General features: G+C 36.9%; 2 protein-coding genes across 5 annotated transcripts in view; one reads left to right on the forward strand and one right to left on the reverse strand.

The window, feature by feature from the left end:
* The window catches only part of FANCL (FA complementation group L), a 78987-nt gene extending 70361 nt beyond the window's left edge, over window positions 1-8626 (forward strand). The window contains exons 9-14 of the mRNA XM_036751923.1: window positions 3515-3598; window positions 3916-3961; window positions 4100-4181; window positions 5004-5120; window positions 7995-8066; window positions 8591-8626. Coding sequence (XP_036607818.1) covers window positions 3515-3598; window positions 3916-3961; window positions 4100-4181; window positions 5004-5120; window positions 7995-8066; window positions 8591-8626 — 437 coding nt within the window. The remainder of the gene's footprint in view (window positions 1-3514; window positions 3599-3915; window positions 3962-4099; window positions 4182-5003; window positions 5121-7994; window positions 8067-8590) is intronic.
* VRK2 (VRK serine/threonine kinase 2) overlaps window positions 8523-25173 on the reverse strand; it is an 89870-nt gene continuing 73219 nt past the window's right edge. For 2 of the 4 annotated variants that reach the window (XM_036751919.1, XM_036751922.1), the window contains 3 exons: window positions 19384-19568; window positions 11786-11932; window positions 8523-9053 (listed from right to left, as the gene is read on the reverse strand). In XM_036751919.1, coding sequence (XP_036607814.1) covers window positions 8703-9053; window positions 11786-11932; window positions 19384-19568 — 683 coding nt within the window. In that variant the 3' untranslated portion in view covers window positions 8523-8702. Of the gene's footprint in view, window positions 9054-10702; window positions 11021-11216; window positions 11242-11785; window positions 11933-19383; window positions 19569-25173 lie in introns of those variants that run through there. The other 2 variants (XM_036751920.1, XM_036751921.1) reach the window with 2 other exon arrangements.

Genomic DNA, 25173 nt, shown 5'->3' on the forward strand with positions numbered 1-25173 from the left:
ATGTGCTCTGGTTGAACATTAAAAGGAAGGTAAAGTACAAATTGGGTGCAGCTAGGTGGAGCAGTGGATTTGACAAAATATTGCTGTAATAAAGATTTTCTAGTATTTCCCTCATCAAATTCCAGTCACATGTGGCTTTTTATCCTTACTCTGGAAATGACTTGGTGAAAACAACTGAACAAGGGCAGCTAGGTGGCGCCATAGTGCACAGAGCACTGGGCCTGGAGTCCAGAAGACTCATCTTCCTGTGTTCAAATGTGGCCTCAGTCCCTTACTGTGAGACCCTGGGCAAGTCACATAACCCTGTGTGCCTGCCTCAGTTTCCTCATCTGTAAAATGAGCTGGAGAAGGAATGGCAAACCACCATCTTTGCCAAGAAAACCCCCAATGGGGTTGTGAAAAGTCAGATACAGCTGAAAAATGACCGAACAACAAAAAGTAGAGATTATTTTAAACATAATTTGATGTCCCAGAATCATTTTGGTTTAACTGTCATGTGTAGAAAATACAAATATTATGTAAGAAAATTCTATGTAGACATCTCCTATATGATGAGGAAATCGAGAATCCTTTGGAGGTACTAAGAGCTCAACTAAGAGCATTTGACACAGCGTGTGTTAGGAGCAAAATTAAAGCCCAGGCCTTCTTGACCCAGAGGCAGGTGCCACACAGGTAATTCTGAAGACTAAGTTGTAAAACAGTTGCCATTTGGCTTTGGTAAAGGGAGTTCCCTCACTGGGAGTTACCCACACCAATGAAATAAAGGGTCTGGACCCCCAAAACAGCATAGAAAATACTAGAAAAGATTGTACAAAATTATGTAAAAGAGCTTTTGTATTTACACTATCACTTAGAAACCAAATTTTTATCATTAATGTTGAAATCCTTAAGTACTTAATAAATGCTTGCTAGCTGACTGAAACATGAAAATCTAGATTTATAGATTAATAGTAAAGTTCAGTTAGTAGCTAAATACTCTTCAGTTTGGAAAGGCTTCACCATATAATTCTTTTATGAAGATTCCCCGTTGCACCTAAAATGATTCGATTTATAATGAGAATTATAAAGTAGTGCTATGTATCTGCAGCATAAAGCAGATGACACCGAGATATGCCCACCCTTGCTACTTACTTCCTGCCAAGTTATCACATTATTTATTTGCTCTACCCATTCCGGCCTTGCTGCCTGGTACTTAGTCCTTGCTAGAAATGGAGAGTATTTCTAAATAATGCACTTACTCTAGTGGAAGTAGAGTGCCATATTCCAGGGGAGGGGAGGTGGAGTCCAGCCTTTTTGTGTGTGTGATAATTAAATAAAGCCACTCGTAGCCAAGCAAATCTCTGACCATAGCTTCAGACGTATGCCATGATACCATTTGTACCAGAGCTTTAGCTCTGTTCTGTTCCCCATCTCCTATCCCTTCTAGGGCAAACGGTACAAAGATATGTCATGTAATTTGTTATTTATGGATAATGATTGAGACCAATGAATAGTTCACTTTAGATTTAGATGTGCTTTTATGAAATACTGAATATATACTTGCCCCACCATTTTATTTTAGAGGAGAGGGTAATTTTGGTTTTGATGAATAACATAGTAAACACTTAATAAATGCTTGTTGACTTGAAAATCTGTATTTTGGACTACAGTTCACATAGGGCAATTGTATCTTTTTCTTTCTAGCGATGATTCACAACACAATGGGGATGATTTTGAGCTGTGAATCATTTCCAAAGTGCCCAAGGATTACAGTAGTTTCTACTGAGGCACTGTGGATTATATACAAAACAGCTAAATATTCCACTATGCTTGGGTATTTCCCTGGGCTATTCTGTACATAATATTTCATGCTTTATAGCTTCAAAAAGCCTAAAGGTGTCTAAATATGAAATAATAAACCAAATTAAGATATATTGGGACAATTGTCAGATATTAATAATGAAAGGATTTTCTTTAGAGGTATTCAATAAGTAGCTGTCCTTGTATTTTATTTTCTTCTCATTCCCCTATCTTGTTTTATTTCCACTTCTTCTAGTGATTATATGGGTGGAAATGGATTGGTTTTTCACTTCTCTTCTCCATAATTTATTAGATTAAGACATCCTTTCCTTTTTTTTAGAATTATACTTTAACATTCATTTTTTAAAATTTTGAGTTCCAGTTTCTCTCCCTCCCTCCAGTCTCTCCCCCATCCTTGAGAAAGCAAGTGATAGTATCAATTACACAGATGCATCCTTTCTACATTTTCCCTCTATCTCCTTCCATGCTTTAGGCATTGATTTGTCTCCCTTTGTGACACACCCACCTACGATCCACTGCCACCCTTCTTCCAAGGGCCAAGTATTTAGCCAGCTGACTGAAAACTAATTTACCTTGGCTCCTGCCTAGGCAAGTTAAGGCACTGGGGATCCCTCTAAAAGTAAGGAATTAGCATTATTTGGATTAATCAGTTTGCCAAAGGCTCTTTTATTCAGAATTTGAAATAAATTAATTTCTTAAAGATCTGGATTTTTAAAAAATGTCTACTTGGATCATAGTGGTTTTTTTTCTTTAAATCAAAGGACTTCTCATTTTTCTCTATAGATGCTGATTGCTTCCTTTTATTATGTTTTAAATATTAATTCTTTATTTTCAGAGTAACCTCAACAAGAGACGTAAAACTATCATATTTCCATCTTTATATAAGATGAAACCAAAATGGTCCTTGAACAGAATAAATAACTTACAGTTCATTCCAAACAATCATTACATTAATGGCATTTTTAAACTATAGTGTTAATTATGACTAGAAGAAATCAGTAGTTAATACATTACTAAAGTTGTTTTAGGGAAACTTGAATAATAGAGTAATTTTTTGTTAAGTTTTTCCAGTATAGATAATTTCTGTTTAAATGAGCTTCGTTTTTATGAATAGAATCTTCCCTCTTGAGTGAATCTCTTTTCACTTAAAAGGAACTGCCTCCTATCCAGCAGAGTTCAGTCAGTATTTTCACAAACCAGTCATAAAGCTTGGCCATATGCTGAACATCTTAAGGACTTTAAAAATGTGCAGATGGCAGTGGTCACCATTTACTTGATATCAGTTCCTTTGGCATCTGACCCATGTGGTTTTATGAAAGAGAAACTTACTTAAAGGGGCACTAAAAACTCAGTGTTGTCATTACTTAAGTTTCTCGTTGTGAGCTGATTTGTGGTAGCCCTATAGATCTTGGAAGACTGTCGTAATTCAAATAAGACATTTTTTTTTGTGCAAACATCATCTTTAGAAGAGTAATATGCCTGTTACTTTTATTAGTCTTCTGAGCACTGTTCAGTAAATTGGAATTCCATTTTAAATAATAATTTTGATCTCCTTAACCCTATTTAAGAAACGGTGAAACAAACTGTCCCTCTTTCTCTCCCCTCTCCATCTCCCCCTTACCTCCCTTACCTTTTCTCTCTTCTCCTGCCAGAGCTATAATTATTTTAAATTATTTCCATGATCTTTAATTAATATCTTCCTTTTACATTGTAGGAAACAATGTTTCAATAAATATAGATGTAGACCCCAGGCATCCCACAATGCTTCCTGAATGTTTCTTTCTTGGTGCTGATCATGGTATGACAGTTTCATTTTTTTAATTTTAACTAATTGTTTAAGATAGACTAAGTCTTGTAACCTTTGTTTGCTACTACTAAAATGTTTTTGCTTTTGCTTCAAATAGCATTATATAGTTAATTGTATTAATTTTAAAGTAATAAATAGTAATGTATTTCCCCCTTGTTATATCTAATAGTAATGATTATCAATTAAAATAATTGTTTTGGACTTTCTAACCACATAGTTTAAAAGCAAGTACTATTCAAAATATGTGAACTACCAAAAGAAATACGAGGAAGAAAAACTGATATGTTGGATTTTTTTTTTCCCTTAAGTGGTAAAACCCCTAGGAATTAAGCTGAGCAAGAATATACATATGTGGTAAGTTTGGGAGAAAACAATTTTAAATCTTTCTCTGCGTTCATGGCCTGATCTTCTAAATGTATTTTTTTTTTTTTTACAAAAAACAGTATTGAATTGAAAGTTATTGGATAAAATATTTTTACTTTTTACTTTTAGGGATCCGGAAAATAGCCTATTACAGAATTTGAAAAATGTTTTAGAAATTGAATTTCCAGTACGTGCTGTCCTGGAAAAATCTGTAAGTTATTCAGAAATAATACACTGTCCTAAATAGGGTAACCTGATGAAAGTCAAACGATCTCCTTATATCTAACAGAATGAAAAGAAGCTGAAAAGGGAAATAATTGGCAGAATATTATAACAAAGATTTCTGAACTGCAAGCAACAGTTGCATCAAAGAACTTGTTAACCTTTGATTGGTGGTTATAAGTGTACTTTTTTTCATGGTCCTCATAGCAAGCAGTAAGGTGATTAATGACAGACATCATTATTATTAAAAGTGGGGGGGGAAAGGTTCAGAGTAGCTAATGAGATGTTTGGTATTCCAACACTATTCTCATATGGATGACTGAAATAAAGTTCTAATTAGCTTAGTAGACTTGCTTATGAAGGTAATGGTGCAGCTTTTTCAATCTTAGCTATCGCTATATTGTACAAATAACCTTAAAGTTGAATTTTGGACAGAGTTATCATTTTTCAAAAAGTTAAGTTGTACAATTGTAAAATTCTGTGACTTAATTACAAGCCCTAGGCTTTACATATTACAGTGACATTGGTATTCTATTTCAATATAATATAGGAAAATAATTAAAAGGTCCAAGCTTCATGCTAACTAAGAAAATAATCCTTTAGAGCATGTTTATTGTGCCAGTGTTATTAATTAAATAAGGAAAAACTCCCTTACAAATATTGTTGGAAGATGCATAGTAATGATAGCATCATCTGTAAATGATGCTTGTTTACCTTAAAAAATTACTAAGCATTATCTTAAACTGCCCCACATCATTTTTCTATTTTAAACAATGAAGTATGGAAATTAAATTACAGTTTTCATTTGAAGGATTTCACAATGGATTGTGGAATTTGTTATGCTTATCGCCTGGAAGGTGCCATCCCAGATCAAGTGTGTGATAATCCCCAGTGTGGACAGCCCTTCCATCAAACCTGCTTATATGAGGTAAACAGGTGCTTAGAGTTCACCTTGAGGTACATGGATAACATGAGGAATTGATTCTGTAGGTCATCCAAAATCTCAAGTCATCATGACCTCTTCCTTTTCATCAGCCCTTTTAGCAAACCCAAAGGAACACAAGGTGTGTGATCATCTCTCCCCCTTGTAGAACTTTCATGGTGCCTTCTATCTATTGCACTTCCTCACTGTATGTTGCACTGGAGTTTGTTTTTTACCTGCAAGCCTTATTTCCCATATTAGACTGTAATTGTTCACAGGGTAGGAAAGTCAGCTTCTTTAGATTGTTATCTGATGAGTGAAAAAAGTATTTGCTCTTATTTCATTTCTGTTCTCTTTGGGAACATAGATGGTAATTAGAGATTCCATGTAAAAAATCTTTTTAGGAGACCCTTACTAGATTCTATTCTCCTCCTGAGATGTCAACCTTTATTTTTTAACTCCTAGAGCAAGCTATCATTGTGTCCAGTTCTTCTCCTTTCACCAACTCTTGCTGGCTTTAGACCCACTAGACTTAAAGTTATCCATAGTCTCTCAATTGCCAAATCCAATGGCCTTTTTTCAACCCTTGCCCTTCCAGACCTGTCTGCATGCAGCCTTTGTTGCCATTGGCACCTCTCCCTGGATCCCCTCTCCTTTCTGGCTTCCCCCTTGGTGCCTCTTTTACCTGTCTGATGGCTCCTTCTCAGGCTCTTGTGATGACTAGCTATCAAAATGATGCCCCCGACTAAGGGGGCACACCCAAGGACCCAAGGGCACTGGATCCTCATATCTCTCTACATTTTCTTACTTGGTGACCTCATCAGCTCTCATGGGTTTAATTATCTCCAACCAGAAGACTTCCAGTTCTGTATACCTGACCCTTGTCCAGCTGCCTAGTTAACATTTCTAACTAGATGTCCCATGAGAACCTCAAGAACTTAGCATGTCCAAAATGAAACTCATTATCTTTCACTAAAAACCTACCCCTTTGCAGTTCAGGGGACCATTCATTATTCTAATAATAATAGCTAGCATAGTACTTTATGGTTTACAATTATATACATAGATGTGTGTGTATAAATAAATATCTTTATGGTTTGTAAAGGGCTATATAATTGGTATTTATATTTACATATCATATATATCATAGTGTATGTGTGTGTCATCTTGTTTTATTCTCACAACCCTGAGAGTAGTTGCTGTTATTATCCCCATTTCAGAGATGAAGAAACTGAGCAAGAAATTAGGATCCCATAGCTTGTAAGTGTCAGAGGCAGCAGTCAAATTCAGCTTTTCCTGACTCAAAGTCTTGTGCTCCATTCATTATATCACCTGATTAGCTGCTTCCAGTCACCCAGGCTTACAAATTCTTCTTTATTCTAGACTCCTTACATATCTCATCTCACATATTCAGTCAGTTGCCACATTTTTTGATTTCCCTGCCTCCAGGCCCTCCCCCACTGTAGTCAGTCTTTCTCCCAGCTGCTAAAATGACCTTCCTAAAGCACAGGTTTGTTCAAACCATTCTCCTAACTCAGTAAATTCCACCAGCTTCCTATGGCCTTCAGGCCGTTCATAACCTGGCTCCATTTGGACTTTGCTGTTAGACACTGTCCTCTTTGCCACATTCCACAGGCCAGTCAGATTGACTTTCTTTTCCTCACATGTGATCTCCTATTTACCCATCTCTGCACCCCATGTCTATACTGCACTTCCCTTCTCACCTACACTTTGTGAATTCTCTCATTTCCTTCAAATACATCTTTCCACACAAAGTCCCTACTTTCCTCTTCCACTCCATTACCCGGTATTTGTTTTGTATATACAAATACATATAGACATATACCCATTTTGTTTCTCCCAATATAATGTAAGGTCCTTAAGAATAAAGACTTTCATTTTGTCTATGTATCCCCACCCCCGAGCACAGTGCTTGGCACATAGTAGGCACTTTAAAATGCTTGTTGATTGACTGAGAAACTAGATAATTAAAGAAGATATTTGATTCCCAAAGAGTTGAGTCAGTGACACATTGAAGGCCTGCTTCATTAACACAGCCTACTATTGTAAAGAACTCATTAGGAAATATTGATCAGTCCCTCCTATGTGCAAGTCAGTGCTACTTTTGGACTAGGTCCGTTTCAGGTCAGCAGACATTAAACGCTTACTCCCTGCCAGGTGCTCTGCTAGATGCTGTGAATTCAGATATAAAAACAAAGCATTTCCTGCCCTTAAGGAGCTTACATTCTACTAGAGGAATTCAACAGGTGCACAGAAAAAGAAGTGCCAAGGAACTGAAGGAGGGAAAAACACTGAACTTGGAGCAATCAGATGGCTCCCATAGAAAGTAAAACCCAAGCCTGGACTTTAAGGAATCTAAGGATTCTAAACGGCAGAGGTGAAAAGGAAAGGTGTCCGTATATGGGATACAGCCTGCGAAAAGGCAGCACAAAGGAGATGGCACATCGAGTTTAGGGAATAGCTGATACTCAAAGAATATTTTTTGTTTTTTACCATGAACACCACAGTGAGGTATTGGCATTTCTGTAACTCTCTCACAACCACTGTTCTTAAATCAGTTTGCTAGGTACCACAGAGTGCACAAAAGTGATTCTAAAACTTATGTCATTCCCTTACCAAAGTATAGAATGACAGAGTGTGAACCTCCATCTCCAGACCTTATAAGAAGACTATTAAAACTGTGCTCCTGATGTATTTGCTTTCCAAAGTAAAATTAATACAACTGAAAATGTTCGTGTGCCAAAATACAACATCTCAGTTCCTTACAAAGGGGAAGAAAAGTTTTATTTTTGGCTATTTTGAATATTGGCCTTGCTCTAGAACTGATTATAATCTATAACCTCTCTCTCATCTTTACAGTGGTTGAGAGGTCTGCTGACTAGCAGACAGAGTTTTAACATCATCTTTGGTGAATGCCCATACTGTAGTAAGGTAAGTATAAATATCCTTAACTATAGCTAACTGAATAAAACATTAAAATAACATCAATTAAAGAACACTATAACCACTTTGAAAATGTTTTCCTAGTTGACTTTTGTATAAAATGAATTACCTATCATCAAAGTTTCAAATTGACATTTGGTACTCTGAAAAATTATAACAACTATAAAATATTTTTATAGTTTTCAACAATAAAACTCAGGCCCACAGTAATTTGTAGAGCTTTAGTCATGGAGTCAGGACCTAATCCAAGTCCTGGTTAAGATACCTAATAGCTATGAAACTGTGGCAGTCATTTAATTTTTGTGAGCCTCAGTTTCCTCATCTATAAAATGGGGCACAATAATACAACTTATCTTCTCCTATGGTTGTTGGGAAGAAAGTGCTTTGTAACCTATAAAACATTTTGTAAATGTGAGTTGTTTTTCAAAATAAAACATTACACCATTTCTGTAATTCAGAGGTTTTATTTTTGCAAGTTCTGTGTACTTAAAAAGTATTCTCTCTCTTCCAAGCCAATTACATTGAAATTGTCTGGAAGGAAACCCTGAAACAAGAACTTGAAACATTTCTTTACCAAAGAAGACAAAATTAAGAAGATAACCAGAAGGAATTTAGTGGATGTCTTCAAAGAAAATACAAAGAAAGCACTACTAAAATCAAAAGAAAAAATATGGTTAAACTGTAATGATACACATCTGCCTTGGTCTCTTCACTGAGTGTAAACTGGGAAACAGTAGACCAAAACCCTGTACTCTCATATTTTTTTAAGTCCATAGCCTTGGTACTGAGGTGAGTGGGCACTTCATGTGTAAAAGAAAATGGATGCTGCCTGGATATACCTGGACTAGGAAAATCTTGATTTAGTCCATGAAATGAGCTTGAAAAATGCTCATAGCTGCTTTCGTTGGGGAGCTTTTTTACTCCTGACAGAAATTCTTGATGGTGCTGATGTTTGTGTCTTCTCATTGTGCTTTCCTATGGAAGAATAAATACATATTTAGTTGACATATTTATACTAAAACTAAAGAAATGATTATACAGAAAGTTATCTTCATGATTTTAAAAATTTTCACCCAAAACTTTCCAAATAAAGAGACTGGCTATAGAGAATTTAGAGGCGGGAAAATGTGTTTTCTGTTTTTTAATATCCTAAATTTTTTTGTTAAGGTTTTCGACATAGGGAATATACTTAACAATTACTAGAAATACAGAACTTAAAATTAATACATGTGGTTATTTTGTGGACATGCATGTCATAATACTAGATAACCATTCTGTACATTTTAATTTTTATATTGGAATGATTTACATTTAATCATACATAAAAACTTCAAAAGTTTTCATCTTAAATGTTTTTTATTTTAAATTTTATTTTTAAGAAATTATCTTTTACTTACATTTCCCAGTTTAGATTATGATTGGGATGTTCTGGGTTGTTATTAAAACAGCTTAGTTGTACATTTTCTTACCACTGGAGTCATAAGTCAAGCCACTATATACTGACCTCTAAACTTGTACTAATTTTTCTAATAGATTTTTCAAGCCAAGAACCAGTCTAGTTTAAGTTCTAAGAGGCTCTTCATCAGGTTAGATAGAGCAATTCCCCAAGAATTGTTACTTCTAGTTCTAAGAATATAACTAATACATTTTGAAGAGGTTGTGACTTACATCAGGATAGGAATTCATGATCACACCGATAAATTAATAGAGCCTTAAAATATCTTTATTCTTATTTTGGTAAAGATGGTGGTGGCAAAGTCACTCCGAAGGGCTAAAATTCCGTGTTCCTCCCCAAAATGGGTAAAATACCTCTAATTAAGAAGAATATAATGTATCTACACAGCAGTATATTGCCTTCACCTGCATTTAAGCTAAATTGTGCATTCAGTAAAACCATATCAACAAAGTAAGGAAATTGTGCCATTTTGAGTCACTTAATAATTTTCTTTTAAAATACATCTTATTGCTATCTTTTGTTTTTACATTTAATATTTTTCAAAGCAGATACATCTAATAATAATAATAGCTAGCATTTTATAATGTTTTACATATGTTCTCTCATTTGCCAATAACAAAAAGCGTAATTAAAATGATCTCTTTTTGAATTTAATGTAGGCGTGTATCTGCATTGAGTAATATGAAGTATATATTAATTAACTTTACAATCACAATGTGAAATTTAGTCACAGATTTTGGGATTTAAAGAAACTTCCTTTTGACAATGACCCTAAAAGCCAAGTTTTCTTCTTCACTTTTCTGCCCTGGCCTACCAATCATCATGCAACATAGAAGTAAAGATCAAACTACAAGACCTACTCCTTCCATCTCTTCCAATGTTCACATTTAACAAAAATAGTCAGTACTGTTACTTTCTCAAGTGTGCAGTACCACTCTTAATAATTTTATTCAAAGTAAAGAGCAGAATGCCAAAAACAAACTCACTTTAATAGAAATAATAACAATGGTAATACTTATAGAGTACATACTATGTGCCAGGCAACTGGGCTAAGCATTTTACAAATATCATCTCATTTGTTCCTCACAACCCATTTTACAGTTGGGAAAACTGAGGCAGGTTTTTTTTTTATTTTTTGTGACTTGCCCAGGGTTGGGTCATACAGCTAGTAAATGCCTGAGGCTGGATGTTAACTCAGGTCTTCCTTGCTCCGGGCCCAGCATTCTATCCGTTATTTTTACTGGATTCCTGTATTACTGTACCAATTGTAAACAGCAATAGAAAGGCCCTAAAGAGAGGGTCCTGGATTCTCATAACTTGTCTGGCTTCCCTACCAAAAACTCCAGAATCAAAATAAATTCTTTAGGAACATTAGAGAGCAATGTCTGAAAGGCACCAGAGTTACAGCAATCATGGTCCAGAGATGGGTAGGAAAATACACACTTCAGAGCTACTTCTGCAAACACCAGTGCCATTTTCTGCCATGCTGGTTAAAGGCAAAAACAATAAAAGCAGTTATTTGACAAGCCAAAAAACACATGGGGTGGGAGGGGGTAACAGAATAGCGATAACTAGAAATCATCAGATGCATCTGTTTTCAGTGAGTTATCTTTCCTTACATATAAAAGCAAAGTCAGCTCAAAACAGACTGCCACCTACTAAGAAGAGTTTAAGGGAATTACCATTTTGTTCAGTGCAGACACCCACCTGTGTGAATAAGTTCAAAAAGACCTCATTTTAATTCTGCCTTTTCTTATTGTCCAGAAGGGTTAGTAATAGATGTTGTGTCTGAACCAGTCATCTGCTGAAGGGTGATAAGTCAAACACCCACCAGCGCAGTAAGTCTGTAAGTCATTCATCAGTGCAAAATGCAGCACTGTTGACAAGGCTACAACCTAGTTGCATGTGATTACAAGGGTCAGCTCTGTGAGATCCTGATTCCAGAGTACAGGCTACATCAGGGTGTTTCTAACAGTTCATAACCTAAAAAAATAAAGTGCACTTCGTTATGTTCTTGGGATAATGAAAGAAAACAGCACTCGGAAACAGTATGTACTCTCTCTGATCTTGCTTCTATGATAACCAGTGTCAGCTGCTTTGATTAGATCAGCTGGATATTTTTCTGTCTCTTATTTAACAAAAAAACACACAACCTTGGCTCTCAGGAGCAAATAAAATGTCTTTATTCCCAAAGGGCATATTCTAATGCAACATTAAGGGAAAAGCAAAACAAAACAAAAAAACCTCTTACCTGAGCTGTTTCACTGTTAATCAATCCACCCAGCTTCTCCTCTTTTTGTACTTGTCTCTGGGTTACATGAGACTCAGCACTTCTCTCTTCTTTTGACTTGCTTCGAACTTGGTTGACTTGTTTTGTGATTGGCTTGGGTGCATTAGCCTGTTGATTTAAAATATGTTAACAATGTACAATGAAAAAACACTGTCACATGTGAGAAAAAATGCATTCTAATCTAGAGCCCTGAAAATTCTAAACCTGGTAAATTTCTTCTGCCCCACCCCTTTTTATGGTTAATATTTTTTTTCCCCAGTTAGATGTAAAAGCAATTTCTAACATTCATTTTTAAAACTCCAAGTTCCAAATTTTCTCCCTCCCTCCCCACCCCCCCATTGAGAAGGCAAGCAATTCAATATATGTTATACATGTGTAGTCATGCAAAACAGTTCCATAAGTCATGTGTGAAAGAAAACATAGACAAAAAAACTCAAGAAAAATGAAGTAAAAAAAGAAGTATGCTTCAATCTGTATTCAGACACCATCAGTTCTTTCTCTGAGGTTGGATAGCATTTTTCATCACAAGCCCTTCAGAGTTGTCTTGATCATTGTATTGCTAAGTCATTCCCACCTGATCATCTTACAATATTGCTCTTACTTTGTACACAGTACATTTCACTTTGGATCAGCCCATTCAAGTCTTTCCAGGTTTTTCTGAGAGCATCCTGCTCATCCTTTCTTACAGTAAAATAGTATTCCATCACAATCATATACAACAACTTGTTCAGCCATTCCCTAACTGATGGGCATCCTCTCTATTTCTAGTTCTTTTTACCCCCAGAAAAGAGCTGCTATACATATTTTTGTACATATAGGTCCTTTTCCTTTTTGTTTTTTCTCTCTTGGAATACAGACCTAGCAGTTATGTTGCTAGGTCAAAGGGTATGCATGTAAATCTGGTAAATTTCAAGGAGGAAAAATTAAAAGGAGAACATCAGATGGACAGTAAGGAAAAAACCATTGTGAGGAAAAACTGTTGTAACAGGCAGGATCCCATCTATTCCTCATCAATAAGACAAGACCAATTAAAATTAGTGCTGCTGTATGCTCTCTTCAAAAGTCATCTCTAAAGATAACTTGCATATTGAAAAAAAGGCATTTTTACAGAAAACTGTTTGTCATATTTTAAAGCTGCACATGAATTCATTATTAACCTTTGCTGGGAGTGAATCCAGTTAAGTCTTTGAAATTTAAATTCTTATTAATTAAATACATCTTAGTTTTCTACCTTTGCAGTGATCCTAATTAATGTTAAAGTCTAAAATGAGATGATGACTACTCCCTTTCACATAGGTGATTTGATCTTTTAGCAATATAAATAATAGTTTATATTATCTGATCTTAAGTACCAGGGATATGCTCTACAAGTTTCATGACTAATGCAAGGGTGTTTCTTTTTCATCCCACAGAGAATGTTACTGTGGGCTATGTTTTGGGGTGCTTAATACCATCTTTCAAGCATGCATTAATATGGACGTGGTGCCCCCAAAATGCACAGAGAAAGGGAGAGTAGAAGCATGGTGTAAGGCAGAGCACCAGCTTTAGACCTCTAACAGCTGAGAGTGCAGGGATTAAATACGGGGCAAGAGATGAGAACATCACAAAGGGGAAATCATGGAGGCACCAGTGCCAAAACAGAATGAACTACAATGGCTAGGCAAGCAAAGCTTCAATTTGTAGTCACAATTTGGCCTCTTTTGCCAAGTCCTTGGTGTTCGCCCCTTCCTCCCCTTTAAAATATGCTGGCATATTGTGTATAGGTCTAAGCTGTCACAACAACATCTTGTATCTTTTTTTTTTTTTTTTTTTTGCAGCAGGACCCAGCTTATCACAGGGATGGTATCCCCAAGCCTTTTACTACTTGCACTTTGGAAATGCATTTCCCAATTTACTCAGGGACTATTTTATCAATATCACTCCACCCTTTCATACAAAATGTTCCACTACCAAGAAAACAAATGTGCGAAACAAATACACAACCATCACCAGCCGAAAACTCAAGGTTTTAATTATTGCTCCCATGTCTGGCTCTCCTTCAATGACTTGAGACATTTAAATGTGGGCTTACATACTCTGATGAAGGAGTATAACCTAGAAAAAAAAAACCTGTATTCCAGTAATGAGAATTTGGGCACAAACCATAAAGGAAGTAATCTTGACAGAGAGTTCCTTAATAAAACCAAGCAGGTAAAATAAGGGGAAGGGAAAGGAATAGGAAAGAAGGACCCACAAAGTTGAAACTGAAAACAGTAAAAGTTTTTCCCAAAAGCTACATGACTGAAGAGTACACTACTAGTTAAAAAATCCCCACATGAAACTTCCATATGATCAAGGGAGATGATGTATCTAAAGCGCTTTGTAAATCACTAAAACATAGAAATGTCAGCAGTTATATATTCAAATATAGCCTAAATGTGGATAATTTTCCATTTCCCAGTTAAAATCTTGTTTAATAGACCAGCTACTAAAAACACAAGAGTGACTACATACAGTCTTAAAACTACTGGAGAATGATAGGCCAAAACGTTTATAATATGGGGTTTAGAATGAGATTTACTGCCACCTTGTTCATCAAATTAACCTTGTACTTATCATTTATGTTGCTTCCCCTAGATACTCTATTTGTAGCCTTTACATCACAAAGTGTATGTTTTAAAGGCATTTTAGGTAAGGGGAGGATGATGCCAGCCTAATGTATGGGAGTACAGTTCCTTCCCCCTCCCTTCACTGTCTCCTTTACCCTATAATAATCTCAGATGATAGTTGCTACCTTCAAGTGGTACCTACAAATCCCATCTACAATTATATCTGATAAGTGGCCATCCAGTCTCTTCTTTAAGACCTTCATGGTGAGAGGGGTTGGGGGAGACTATCAGGGGATGGACACCTTCCCAAGGCCACCTACCCCACTTTAGGACAGCTCTCTTTGGTAGGAACGTCTCCCTAAGATTTAGTTTAAATCTCTGTTTCTGCAGGTGGATTGGGGTGGCAAGGGTGGGGAGGAGGTACAGAGGGGGATAATCCAGCTGGTCCTAAATAGAGTCTAAAAGAGAATATGGATACTGGTTACAAAGAAACTAGAAGAAGAAGGAAGTCATTGATAAACTACATAGCACCCAGAGAAGACTAACCAGAATGTTGAAGTAGCCTCTGATCATGTGATGCAAAGACTGAAGGAGCTTTGGACACATGGCCTAGAGAAGAAAACACTGATGGGGAATATAATGTATGTTTTCAAATAGCAGAGAGATTAAAATTTATTATCTTCCTCTCAGAGGGCGGAACTAAGACCAGTGAGGGGAAGTTACAGAGATGCAGGTTTCAAATAAATGTAAAGGAAAAGTTCCAAATAATTAAAGCTGCCCAAAAGTCAAGCGGGCTGCCTTAAAACATGTTACATAGCCTCCTCCACTGAGGTTTTAAAGAAAAGATTGGATGGCCATTCATCAGGGATTTGGTAGACGAGACTTGTAGGTACCAGTCAGAGAAAATAACCTCTAAGAGCTGTTACACCTGAGATTTTTGTCATTCTTATCCTGTGATTCATTCTTTCATTAGTTCTTCACAGAGCCTAATTAAAAGATGGATACCTTTCTCTAGGTCAGGAGTTCTTATTTTTTTTAGTATCAGAGAACAGTTTGTTCTCTTGAAAACACTGAACAATTTCTTAAATTCGTTCCAATCTTCACTCTTCTTACTCAATTTTTGGACTTACTCATTGTCCATCTGCAGGGCCCATCCAGGATTTATGTTAAAAACTAATGAAATGGGCTATTTAACTGCATGGGGCATAATCAGAGCAATATGCATTATCCACTAATTTTTTCCTTGTGTGGACTGTAAGCGTGATCTTGAGTGGCTATGGACCGAACTAGCATTTCTATAGTGCTTTAAGATTTGCAAAGTGCTTTACAAATATCTTAACCTTTTACAGGTAACAAAATTTAGGCAGGCAGAAGTTATATCCCTTGCCCAGGGTCACACTGCTAGTGAGTATCTGAGGCTGTATTTGAACTCAGGTCTTCCTGATTCTAGGTCCAGCTCTCTATGCACTGCGCTACCTAGCTGCCTCTGTTAAGTAGATCATGTAATAATCAAGGAACTGATGTAATCTGCATAAAGTCATTGACAAACAGGATCTCCTGGACTTCTTCGCTGTATATGGAATCCCTCTTTCATTTAGGCACTTGACCAGACAGCCAACTTGACAATAATAAATACATTTGCTGAGCAAATGCTTCCTTGTTTATGCCTTCACTTGATAGTGCTAATAGGAAGATCACCAAACAGTTCTTTCTCGGAATCTAGCAAGAAATCTTGCATGACTTTAATATATGCATGGGATATATACCTTGCTGGAGGACAGCCACTAAGGCTGCATTTTACTACAAAATTTAATGCTTTTTGATAATCAAAACACAAATATTGTGGGGTCTTGCATTCTCCCCACCCTTAGGTCCACTGAGTACTTGTGGTCTACTGTGAAAAATCAGCAAAGCCTATCTGTCCACTTCTGACCAGTTGGGTGGCTTTACTCAAAATATGCAGCACTGTTTGGAATTTCCAGCTGTGTTATTAATTCTGGATAACTGACAACAGACTTCTTCACTTTTCCCTTTCAAGAACTGCATACATTTTTCCCCCGAGATACTCCTTATGATGGGCTATTTTCTAATAGCTAATTAAAATGTATCATTAAAGAAACAATTTTAAAAAACCAGTCACTCCTCCACATACTTGGAAGAAAACAGCTTTTTATAGCAGAAAGATCCACAGACCTTTTTGTCTTCTTCTATTACACCCAAGTGGTCTATGAGCAAAAAATATCCTAAGAACAATGAACCTAAGAGTTTGAAATCTATTCAGTATGGACAAGTGGTACCATGTGACAAGGGGTGACAGTCCTAGATTTTTACAGGATTTCTGTTACACAAATTCCCCATCATTGAAACTTTCCTATGATCAGTTTGCATCAGTCTCTTATATTGTCATAGTTTTAGCCAGAAATTTTCTAATTTATTTTCTGGAATAGTAAGAAAATAGAGTCCTTTTGCTTTAGCGGATAGAGCTCCTGCCTTGGAGCCAGGAAGATTAGATTCAAGTTCTGCCTCTGATACAATATACATGGTGCTTTATAGTTTGCAAAGTATTATGTGCACTGGATCATTTAAGCTTCTCAAATCAGAGCTGAATGATACCATATTATTTTCTTCATTTTAGAGATGTGGAAACAGGTTCAGAATGATAAAGTGATATACCTATGGTTACACTGACAGCGTCAGAGGCAGGATTTGAACCTGGGTCTTCCTTCCTGACTCCAAGCCTGGTAATTTATCCATGAGGCCATGCAACTTCCCATGTGGCAGGGCACATTTTTCTCAATGCCACAGACAGCACTTCCCCATTTAGAGAAAAATTGTGAGCTGCATCAGGGGAAAGAGTCTGTACTCAACAAATCTTAAGGAAAAATGAAAATTAAAAAGTTTAAAATATTAAAAAAAATGCTTCACTGCTTGATGAAAATGCTACCGGTTGTATATTAACTTGTTTAACCTAAATGTGAGCATATACATATATATATATATATATATATATATATACACACACACACACACACACACACACACATACACACGTGTGTATATATACGTATATATGTATATAATATTTTATGCTATAAATCTTTGATATAAAGTTTTATTTAAGAAAAACCCTTAAGAAATACTCTTTAATAAAAAAAAAACTTGGTCAACCACTGTTTATATACCTCTATATGATAGATATTTTTAAAAACTATATCCAGGCTAAAATGATAGTAAATTTTGTTTTTAATGTGTATTATTTATAAGATACTAGTTAATTTCCCGATATTCTTACGCATCAATGTTTTTGTTTTGCCTCATAATTACTAAATGCTCTAAGCTGAAAGAACAAAGAGACAAAATATTACTTCAGGTTGAGGCACCTAACAATAAAGAATTTTATACTCTTATTCTTTCCCTATAAAAGTGGTTTCACAAAATATAAAAAACTCTTTGGACTTTCTTGATAAAAATAAAGATTATGGTGGTATAATCTAAATTTTTATATCAAGGGAGGATACAGATACCACTTTTTATATTAGCTTTTATATTTCAATTAAGTTTACTAAGCTGAAAAACTACAAAAATGAGAAAAAGCTGCTTAAATTAGTGCAGATTAAGTGGTGACCATTATTGCAAGGGAAATGTATGTCAATGAAATGGCTTTTCTGTTTTGTTGCAAAAGTGATAAAAACACAAAAGTCAATAAAACTGTTAAAATAAGTCTCAGTAATTACCAAGATCAAAATCCAGTGGCTTTTTATTAAACATGAACTTTTGTTCTGCCTTCCACAATACGTAAATAGTGCTGACAATTGGTTTGTGAGCCACTTGCTACAATAAAACGTAATTGTATCATGAGAGAAAGGTGACAATCAGGAGATCATGAAAAAATTACATATTCTCACTGGTAGTTAATTAGCCATGCAAAACCTCCTCAAACAGATATTCTCTTCTATTAGGAATGATTACTATGCAGGCCTACAGATGTCAATACCACAGTCATTCAAATACTTCTTTCCCTACTAATTGAAGGTTGTAAAGCTCTGGTGCCAAGGTTTTGCTTCCAAAGAGCTAATTTATGACTAGAAGGATATTTTATGTCTTCAGTTGCAGCAGCTACAAAACTCAGCAAATCAGAACCATCTGTGCACTGATACTTGACTCACCATTCATCTAGCAGCCTATCAGTCACATTAGTTTGCATCCTGCATTCTTGGCTCATATACACTTGTGATGATCCAAAGTTCACAAGAAATATTAAAAATGAATGGCACCCTGACCCTGCCTTATTGCACATGCATCAGAGAAGAAACAGGTCTTTTGCATAAGAGTGGTTTCATTGAAGGAGCAGGACTGATAGTTTGTTGCAGGTCCAGTAATCTCACTAACGGCATCAATCTTGGTCGCTTTTTATTTTTTATTTTTCAAACCTACTTACCCAAGCTTTCAAGACTGAAAAAAAAAATAAGGGGGAGACAGAGGGTAGGAGGTAGAACCATAAAAATGATGTCTGTTTTGTTTTTAATATGTCATTCTAGAAAAATCATCATGCAACACTGCATACAAATAATCTAGTTGAATCCAAGAATATCATCACCTCAAAACTGGCCAAATTGTTGGAGGAATATGGAGACAAATCGTTGAAAGTGAATTCAATGCTTTGACCAATAAAGGCGACTTTCCCTTTAATCTAACCATAGGAGGTCGGGTTTTTCTTCAAGATACTAATAATCTACAGGTCCTACTTTTTTGACTCAAGAAACTATGGTTTTATCAAAACTACTTGTGGCAGTTTTCTTCCTTGAGAGACGACATCCTGAGTTTGGGCCAAATGAGGGGAAACAGGAATCAACAGACCTAATGACTAAGAAATTTCAGGGCCAGACTCATTTTGGGATCTAAATCAGCTTCTTATGGCACAAAAGTTTCATAAAAACGTAATCACTGACTCCTAAGGATCATATTACTTACTTTTTGATCTTTGGAGGAAGTACTTGGACTTCTGGTATATCCAGCAGCGGAAAATTCCAGTAGCCCTTTGTGGAGTATTTCACTTGATTCCAATCCATCCAACAGGATTTTCTTTAGCATTTGATAGTTAGGCTTTTCATCATATGCTAAACCATTGGCACATGCCAAAAACTGGGCAATTTCACCTGAAAAGCATTTGTTAAAATTGTCATTTCTTTCTGTGAAAAACTGCTAAGTTTCTTTTATAGCTTCAAGTTCTTTGTCACCTATCAGAAAACCCAAATGCCCAAAGGCAAATGTTTTCCAGGCTCTCAAAAGTACTGAAATAAAGTGATCTATATTAATGGAATGAGATAGAGCGTAAGTTTTAAAGTAAAAATGAACTGCTTTTTAGTTGCTCATGTACTATTCTCACAGAAAAAGGAAAAATTAACAATTGACTTAATGACTATAATTTTTTAAAATATAAACATCGTAAAATGGTAATAAAGTACATATGTTCAATAGTTACACAAAAAAAGTAACTTTTTTTTTAAAAAAAGGTAACTTTTGCCTATTCAAGGTTATTTGGCCAATAGACTGACAGTATTTCTAGGGAAAAGAATCTCAGCAGGTGTCAACCAAGGTTCCTACTTAGTGGCTACAATAGTACATTAAGGAATGGCCTTGTGGCCCAGGTTCTCATCAGGCTTGACACCCTGAAGTTCTGTACATCTGATGAGACCTGTCCATTCACCATACAATCTTCCTGACTAATGGAGCTGAAGCAAGGGAGGAGTTTCTCCCTTTTGTTTCTCGGCTGGTGCAATGTTGCATGCATTGGTTCTGTATTGGGAAGTATCATAAAAAATGCACAGGCAGATGTGAGGTGCACTGAAAGTCAGCTGTACCCAAGAAATGAGGTGCAACCACAGCTGTGACTCAAGTGGACACACTATTTTTCATTTTTGTTTCAAAGGATCAGGATCTGAAATTTAGGGCATAAGATGCTTTAAATAAGTGCTGGCACAGGAGCTTTTAAAAATTGGCATGAAAATGAGTTGACTGTGTTTTCCATTTTCAGTGGATCCCAGAAATCTGGGGTTTGGTTTTTCTTTAATGCTTTTTTACACAACCATACGTACAAAGTGTCTCTTCATTCCCTACTTAGATATTTTCACTCTGTGGCAAGATGATTCGGGGAAACTGCAGGGGTTGGCAGAAAGGGGTTTCCTGCCACCCTACACATCTCCCACCGTGCAAAGGTGGTGATGGTGGTGGTGGTGTGGGAACTACAGGGTCCTTGGCACTCTACCCCAATCCCTACTGGCAGAAATGGCAGCAGGGAGCTCCCGCATGCCAATTCCCCCATTACAGCCCAGCCAGTGACTCTTTGAAAGCACACAGCTCAGGGCTACTCCCTGGGAGCCTGTGGCTTAAATTACTGCCCTTAGTTGCAGTGCAGTTGCATCAAGAACTGTGTGACTACAGCTAATGGCAGAGTGTGGTCTTTCTGAACCACCCCGGCCACTAGGGCAGCAGCTAGTTGCTGGAAAAACAGTGCCAAAAATGTACCACCCCCTGACCTTGGCTCTTGAAAAATCAAATTGTTTGACCTATCCTTGGCACTGCTATCACCCCTCCGCCCCCAACTCCCTCACCCACTTAGGTTTTTGGTCCAATTTTTAAGTAATGTAGCAACAGGGCAAGATTTGGGGGTTTTTTTTTGCCCTTGACAAATTTACAAGGTATGATGTTATCTTGCCCTCTGTCAACCAAAACTGTATCAATCAGCATTTTGAGCTATTTTAACAGTCTAGAGACAATCAATCAAGTAGCATTTATTTGAAGACAAAAACAGTGTTCTTGCCTTCAAGGATCATGCACTCTAATGAAATGACAATGGATAACGAGATATAATGTCCCTAGTATATTCAAATAGGTAAGGAGTTACCGTGGTCCGGGGCCTATTTACAGGATAAATAATTCTGCATAAATCTTGTGGTCAATCCCTGCTTGCTTGTGAGTCATTCCTTTTCTTCCACAATACCAAGCATTGGCCTCCCTTCTTCCTTTTCTACTACCACTACCTGTTATTTCCAACCAGGACTTCTCTCTTTCCCTGCCCCACTAGGAATAATAATTAATAAATTATTATTACATAGAACCTTTGCATAGAACCTTTCTAAGGTTTTCTGAGGGTTTTTGCTGCTAATAAAAAAAATGGCTCTAGTTTATGCTCAGCTCTTCTTTTTCTGGCAATTAGACCCTACAAGAAAAAACAAAGACATACATAAGAGAGGAAGGTCTCTTGTTGTACAAGAAGAACTGAAAACATCCCTATTTCGGAAGGGGGAAATGTCATACTCAGTCTATCCCAGACATTCCATTATAAGAACAAAATTCGGGGATAAAGGACTGCCAGCTGGATGTCCACAACTGGATGTATCCTGCAGGCTGCTCAAATTCAACATATCAAAATAGAAATTACTGTATATCCCTCAAACTCATTCCTCCTCCAAACTTCCTTCTTTTTGTTGACTACATAACCAACTACCCTTCTACTTGCCAAAGTCTGCAGCCTTGGACTCACCCTTGACTTTTCCTTCTTCATCATCCCCATATCCAATCAGATGCCAAGTTTTATTGATCCTACCTCCACAATATCTCTTGTATCTGTCTCCTTCTCTACACTCAGTCTCTATTCTCCCTCTTATCTAGTTCAAGACACTCATTACCTCTCACCTAGATTATTTTAACAAGTCTCCTAATTGGTGTCCCTAATGCTAATCACACCCCACTCCAATTCACCCTCCACATAACTGCTGAACTGAGATTCCTAAAACACACTTCACCTTGTTACTTCAACCCAAATATCAATGACTTCCTATTGCTTCTAGGTTGAAATACAAAACTTCAGTAAGGCATTTGAAGCCCCTCTACTCCACAATGAGGTTCCCATTTGCCTTTCCAGTATTATTTCTATTACACCCCCCCCCCGCCATTAACTTTCTTTTCTAATCAAACTAGCTATTCTTCATAAACAACATTCCATTTCCTCTCACAGTGCCTTCACAGAAGTGCTTCGATGTGCCTGAAATGGACTTCCTTCTTATCCCTCTCTCCCTAGTTCCATTCTAAACACAGTTCAGATTGGCACCCTACATGAAGCTTCCCCCCACACACATTTGTTAGTACTCTCTCTCTCTGCTTAAATTACTTTGTTATATTCCCTTTTCACATGACAGGGACTTTTATTTTTCTGGATCCCCATTTTAGCAGGTATTAGCTGCTTAAAAATTTTGATTTGAACAAGGACAGAACCTCTGGAATGGAGATGAAGAGACAGGATAGGCCAGGGAGGCTACAAACAAGACCAGTGCCTAAGTACCCATCAGAGAGCAAGAGAAAATGGTGAAGGTAGTAAATTAATGTTTGCCTTCCTCTTCTCCCATCTCCTTTCTTCTCATCACCTCTGATCAAGCCATGGGCAGGCTTTAACCACAACAGTCCTGAGGTCGAGTTGACAGCAAGACTTGGGTTGAGTTGGGGGCATTCCCAGGAAGCAACAGCAAGGAGGGAAGGGGAGTTACTGCTCTTGCCAGATGTCTGCAAGGAATGTAAGTCAGGTGTACATAAATCATAGATTGCTTGTACTTATTAATGGTACTACCAGAAACTAACCGATATTTATGAATAACAGTGTGTCTGTGGAGAAATATGGGGAGTTCCAACCTGGAATGTCCATAATACACTTCTCCTAAGCCAAAGTCCTGGACAGCTCCTGCCACAACCCACAAACTGCTGAGGAATAGAGCCTCTGCCTTCCTCCCCCATCTCTAAGTAACTCCCATAGACTGGGATGAAACAGGGGCTTCAGACTTCCTATCAGTGCCTTTTGGACACATCTCCATACTTAATGGATCAATATAATACCCCTAATTTTTTTTTCTTTGAGCATTAAAAATTAGTTACTGGCTTGCTTCTCCTTTACCACAATCAGCTGCTTTTCAATCAGGATTTCTATCTTCCCCTTCCCCTCCATACTGCATACCCCCTCCTCCCCACCTCCTTACTGCTGGTGGCCTTCTCTCTAAGATACCATCTGTGTACATGGTATAGATCTTACATGTATGGAATTGTTTGCATATTCTCTCCCCTATTTGAATGTGAGCTCTTTGAGGGCAAAAAATGTGTATCTGCCTTTCTTGGCTTACCACTTTCAGCCACAGTGCCTGGCAAACGATAAACCCTGATGAACGTTTGTTGACTGCTTTACTAGCAACAACCAGATCTTTTATGCCAAGAAGGAAAGACGAAAGGAAAATTCCAGCAGGTGGCAGCTGAGAACAAAAAAGAAATCCTAGGACTACCCCGCTGGACTGACCAATCCTACGGGATATGAGGAACCTTCCAGAGCCTGAGATTTGAGAAAGAGAAACACTAAAGAAGGTAGATGGGGGAAAACACAGTAACCTAACTCCCAAATAGTGAGTTACTGTCAACCTGAAGCTTAGGCCACTATGATGCAATCCAGATTTAAGATGTTGGCATTTTAACTTTGGAGGTAACCAAAGAAAATCTTGCATCTCAGAAGAGGTATTTAGTTTTAGAATTACAGAATTAGACTACGAGCAGCTTGAGTGCAGTGAATATTTTTTTTTCTTTCTTTGTATCCCCAGTATTTAGTATAGTTCTTGTTGTACAGTAGACACTTAATAAATGCTAGTTAAAAGACTGGCTAAGATGTAGGGAGTATTAATGGTGAATGACCTGTCCTTGATGCCAGATAAAGCTATTTGAATATCATCACTGTCCATTATTTTAAGAAGCCTTACTTTTCTAAACTATATTGTTTCCTTCAAGTGAAAATATATAAGAGAACCTATCTGATAGACTTATTCCAGGGCTCAACAGTATGTAAAGTGCTTTCAAACGTTAAAGTGCTATAAAAATGAAAACTATTATTAAAGCAAATTTTGTACATTTTAATCCATTTTAAACTCAAAAACTTAACAAAGTTTCCATTTCCATGCTGCTAGCAGCCAGTCTGCTTCACACAAACCATTTCCTAATTTAAAAACAAAGTGTCTGTTTTGTTTTTTGATGCAGACCTATGATTTTGCTGGTTTGCAGAACTCTGAATGAAGGAACTCCTTCTACCAAAGAAAATCTATACCAGCTCTGCAATTAACTGTCCTAGAGAGCTGTCTGAAGAACTTAAAGAGTAAGGGACTTTGTAAGAGTAGCATAGCCACTCTTTGTTAGAGGTGAGATTTGAACCCAGGTCTTCGTAACTTCAAGGCCAGCTGCCTAACCATGCTGCTTTTCTCTGTGGCTTGTTAAAGTTACATAATTTTGACAGTAGCAATGAAACTTATTAGGATCCAAGAAAGGCACTGTCCAATCTTCCCTTTGGGAATCCTGCTGCAGTTCAGTACCTGTAAGTAATACTAGTAAGAGCCTCAGTCTTCACCACCATGTAAGCATTCCTCTTGCTTAACTGAAATAAATCCTTGCATCCATGGCACAATGTGGCTGGCCATTAAAACAAAACAAAACTGCATTTACAATTCTTTTTGGGGAGATGGGCAGAAATACACATACCAATTTAATTCAGACCTTTATTAAATACCTTTTATGGGCAAGGCCTTGTGCTAAGTGCTGGAATATAAAGATGAAGCTAGGACCAAGTCCTTGCTCTTAAGGACCTTAAATGCCACATCAGAAATGATCCTTTGGTATTACCAAATAATGCATAAATGTAGTCATCCTAGAATGTTTTTGTGTCATTTTAACCATAGAATAATT

The sequence above is a fragment of the Trichosurus vulpecula genome, chromosome 3 (genome assembly GCF_011100635.1).
Source record: "Trichosurus vulpecula isolate mTriVul1 chromosome 3, mTriVul1.pri, whole genome shotgun sequence".
NCBI classification, from domain to species: domain Eukaryota; kingdom Metazoa; phylum Chordata; class Mammalia; order Diprotodontia; family Phalangeridae; genus Trichosurus; species Trichosurus vulpecula.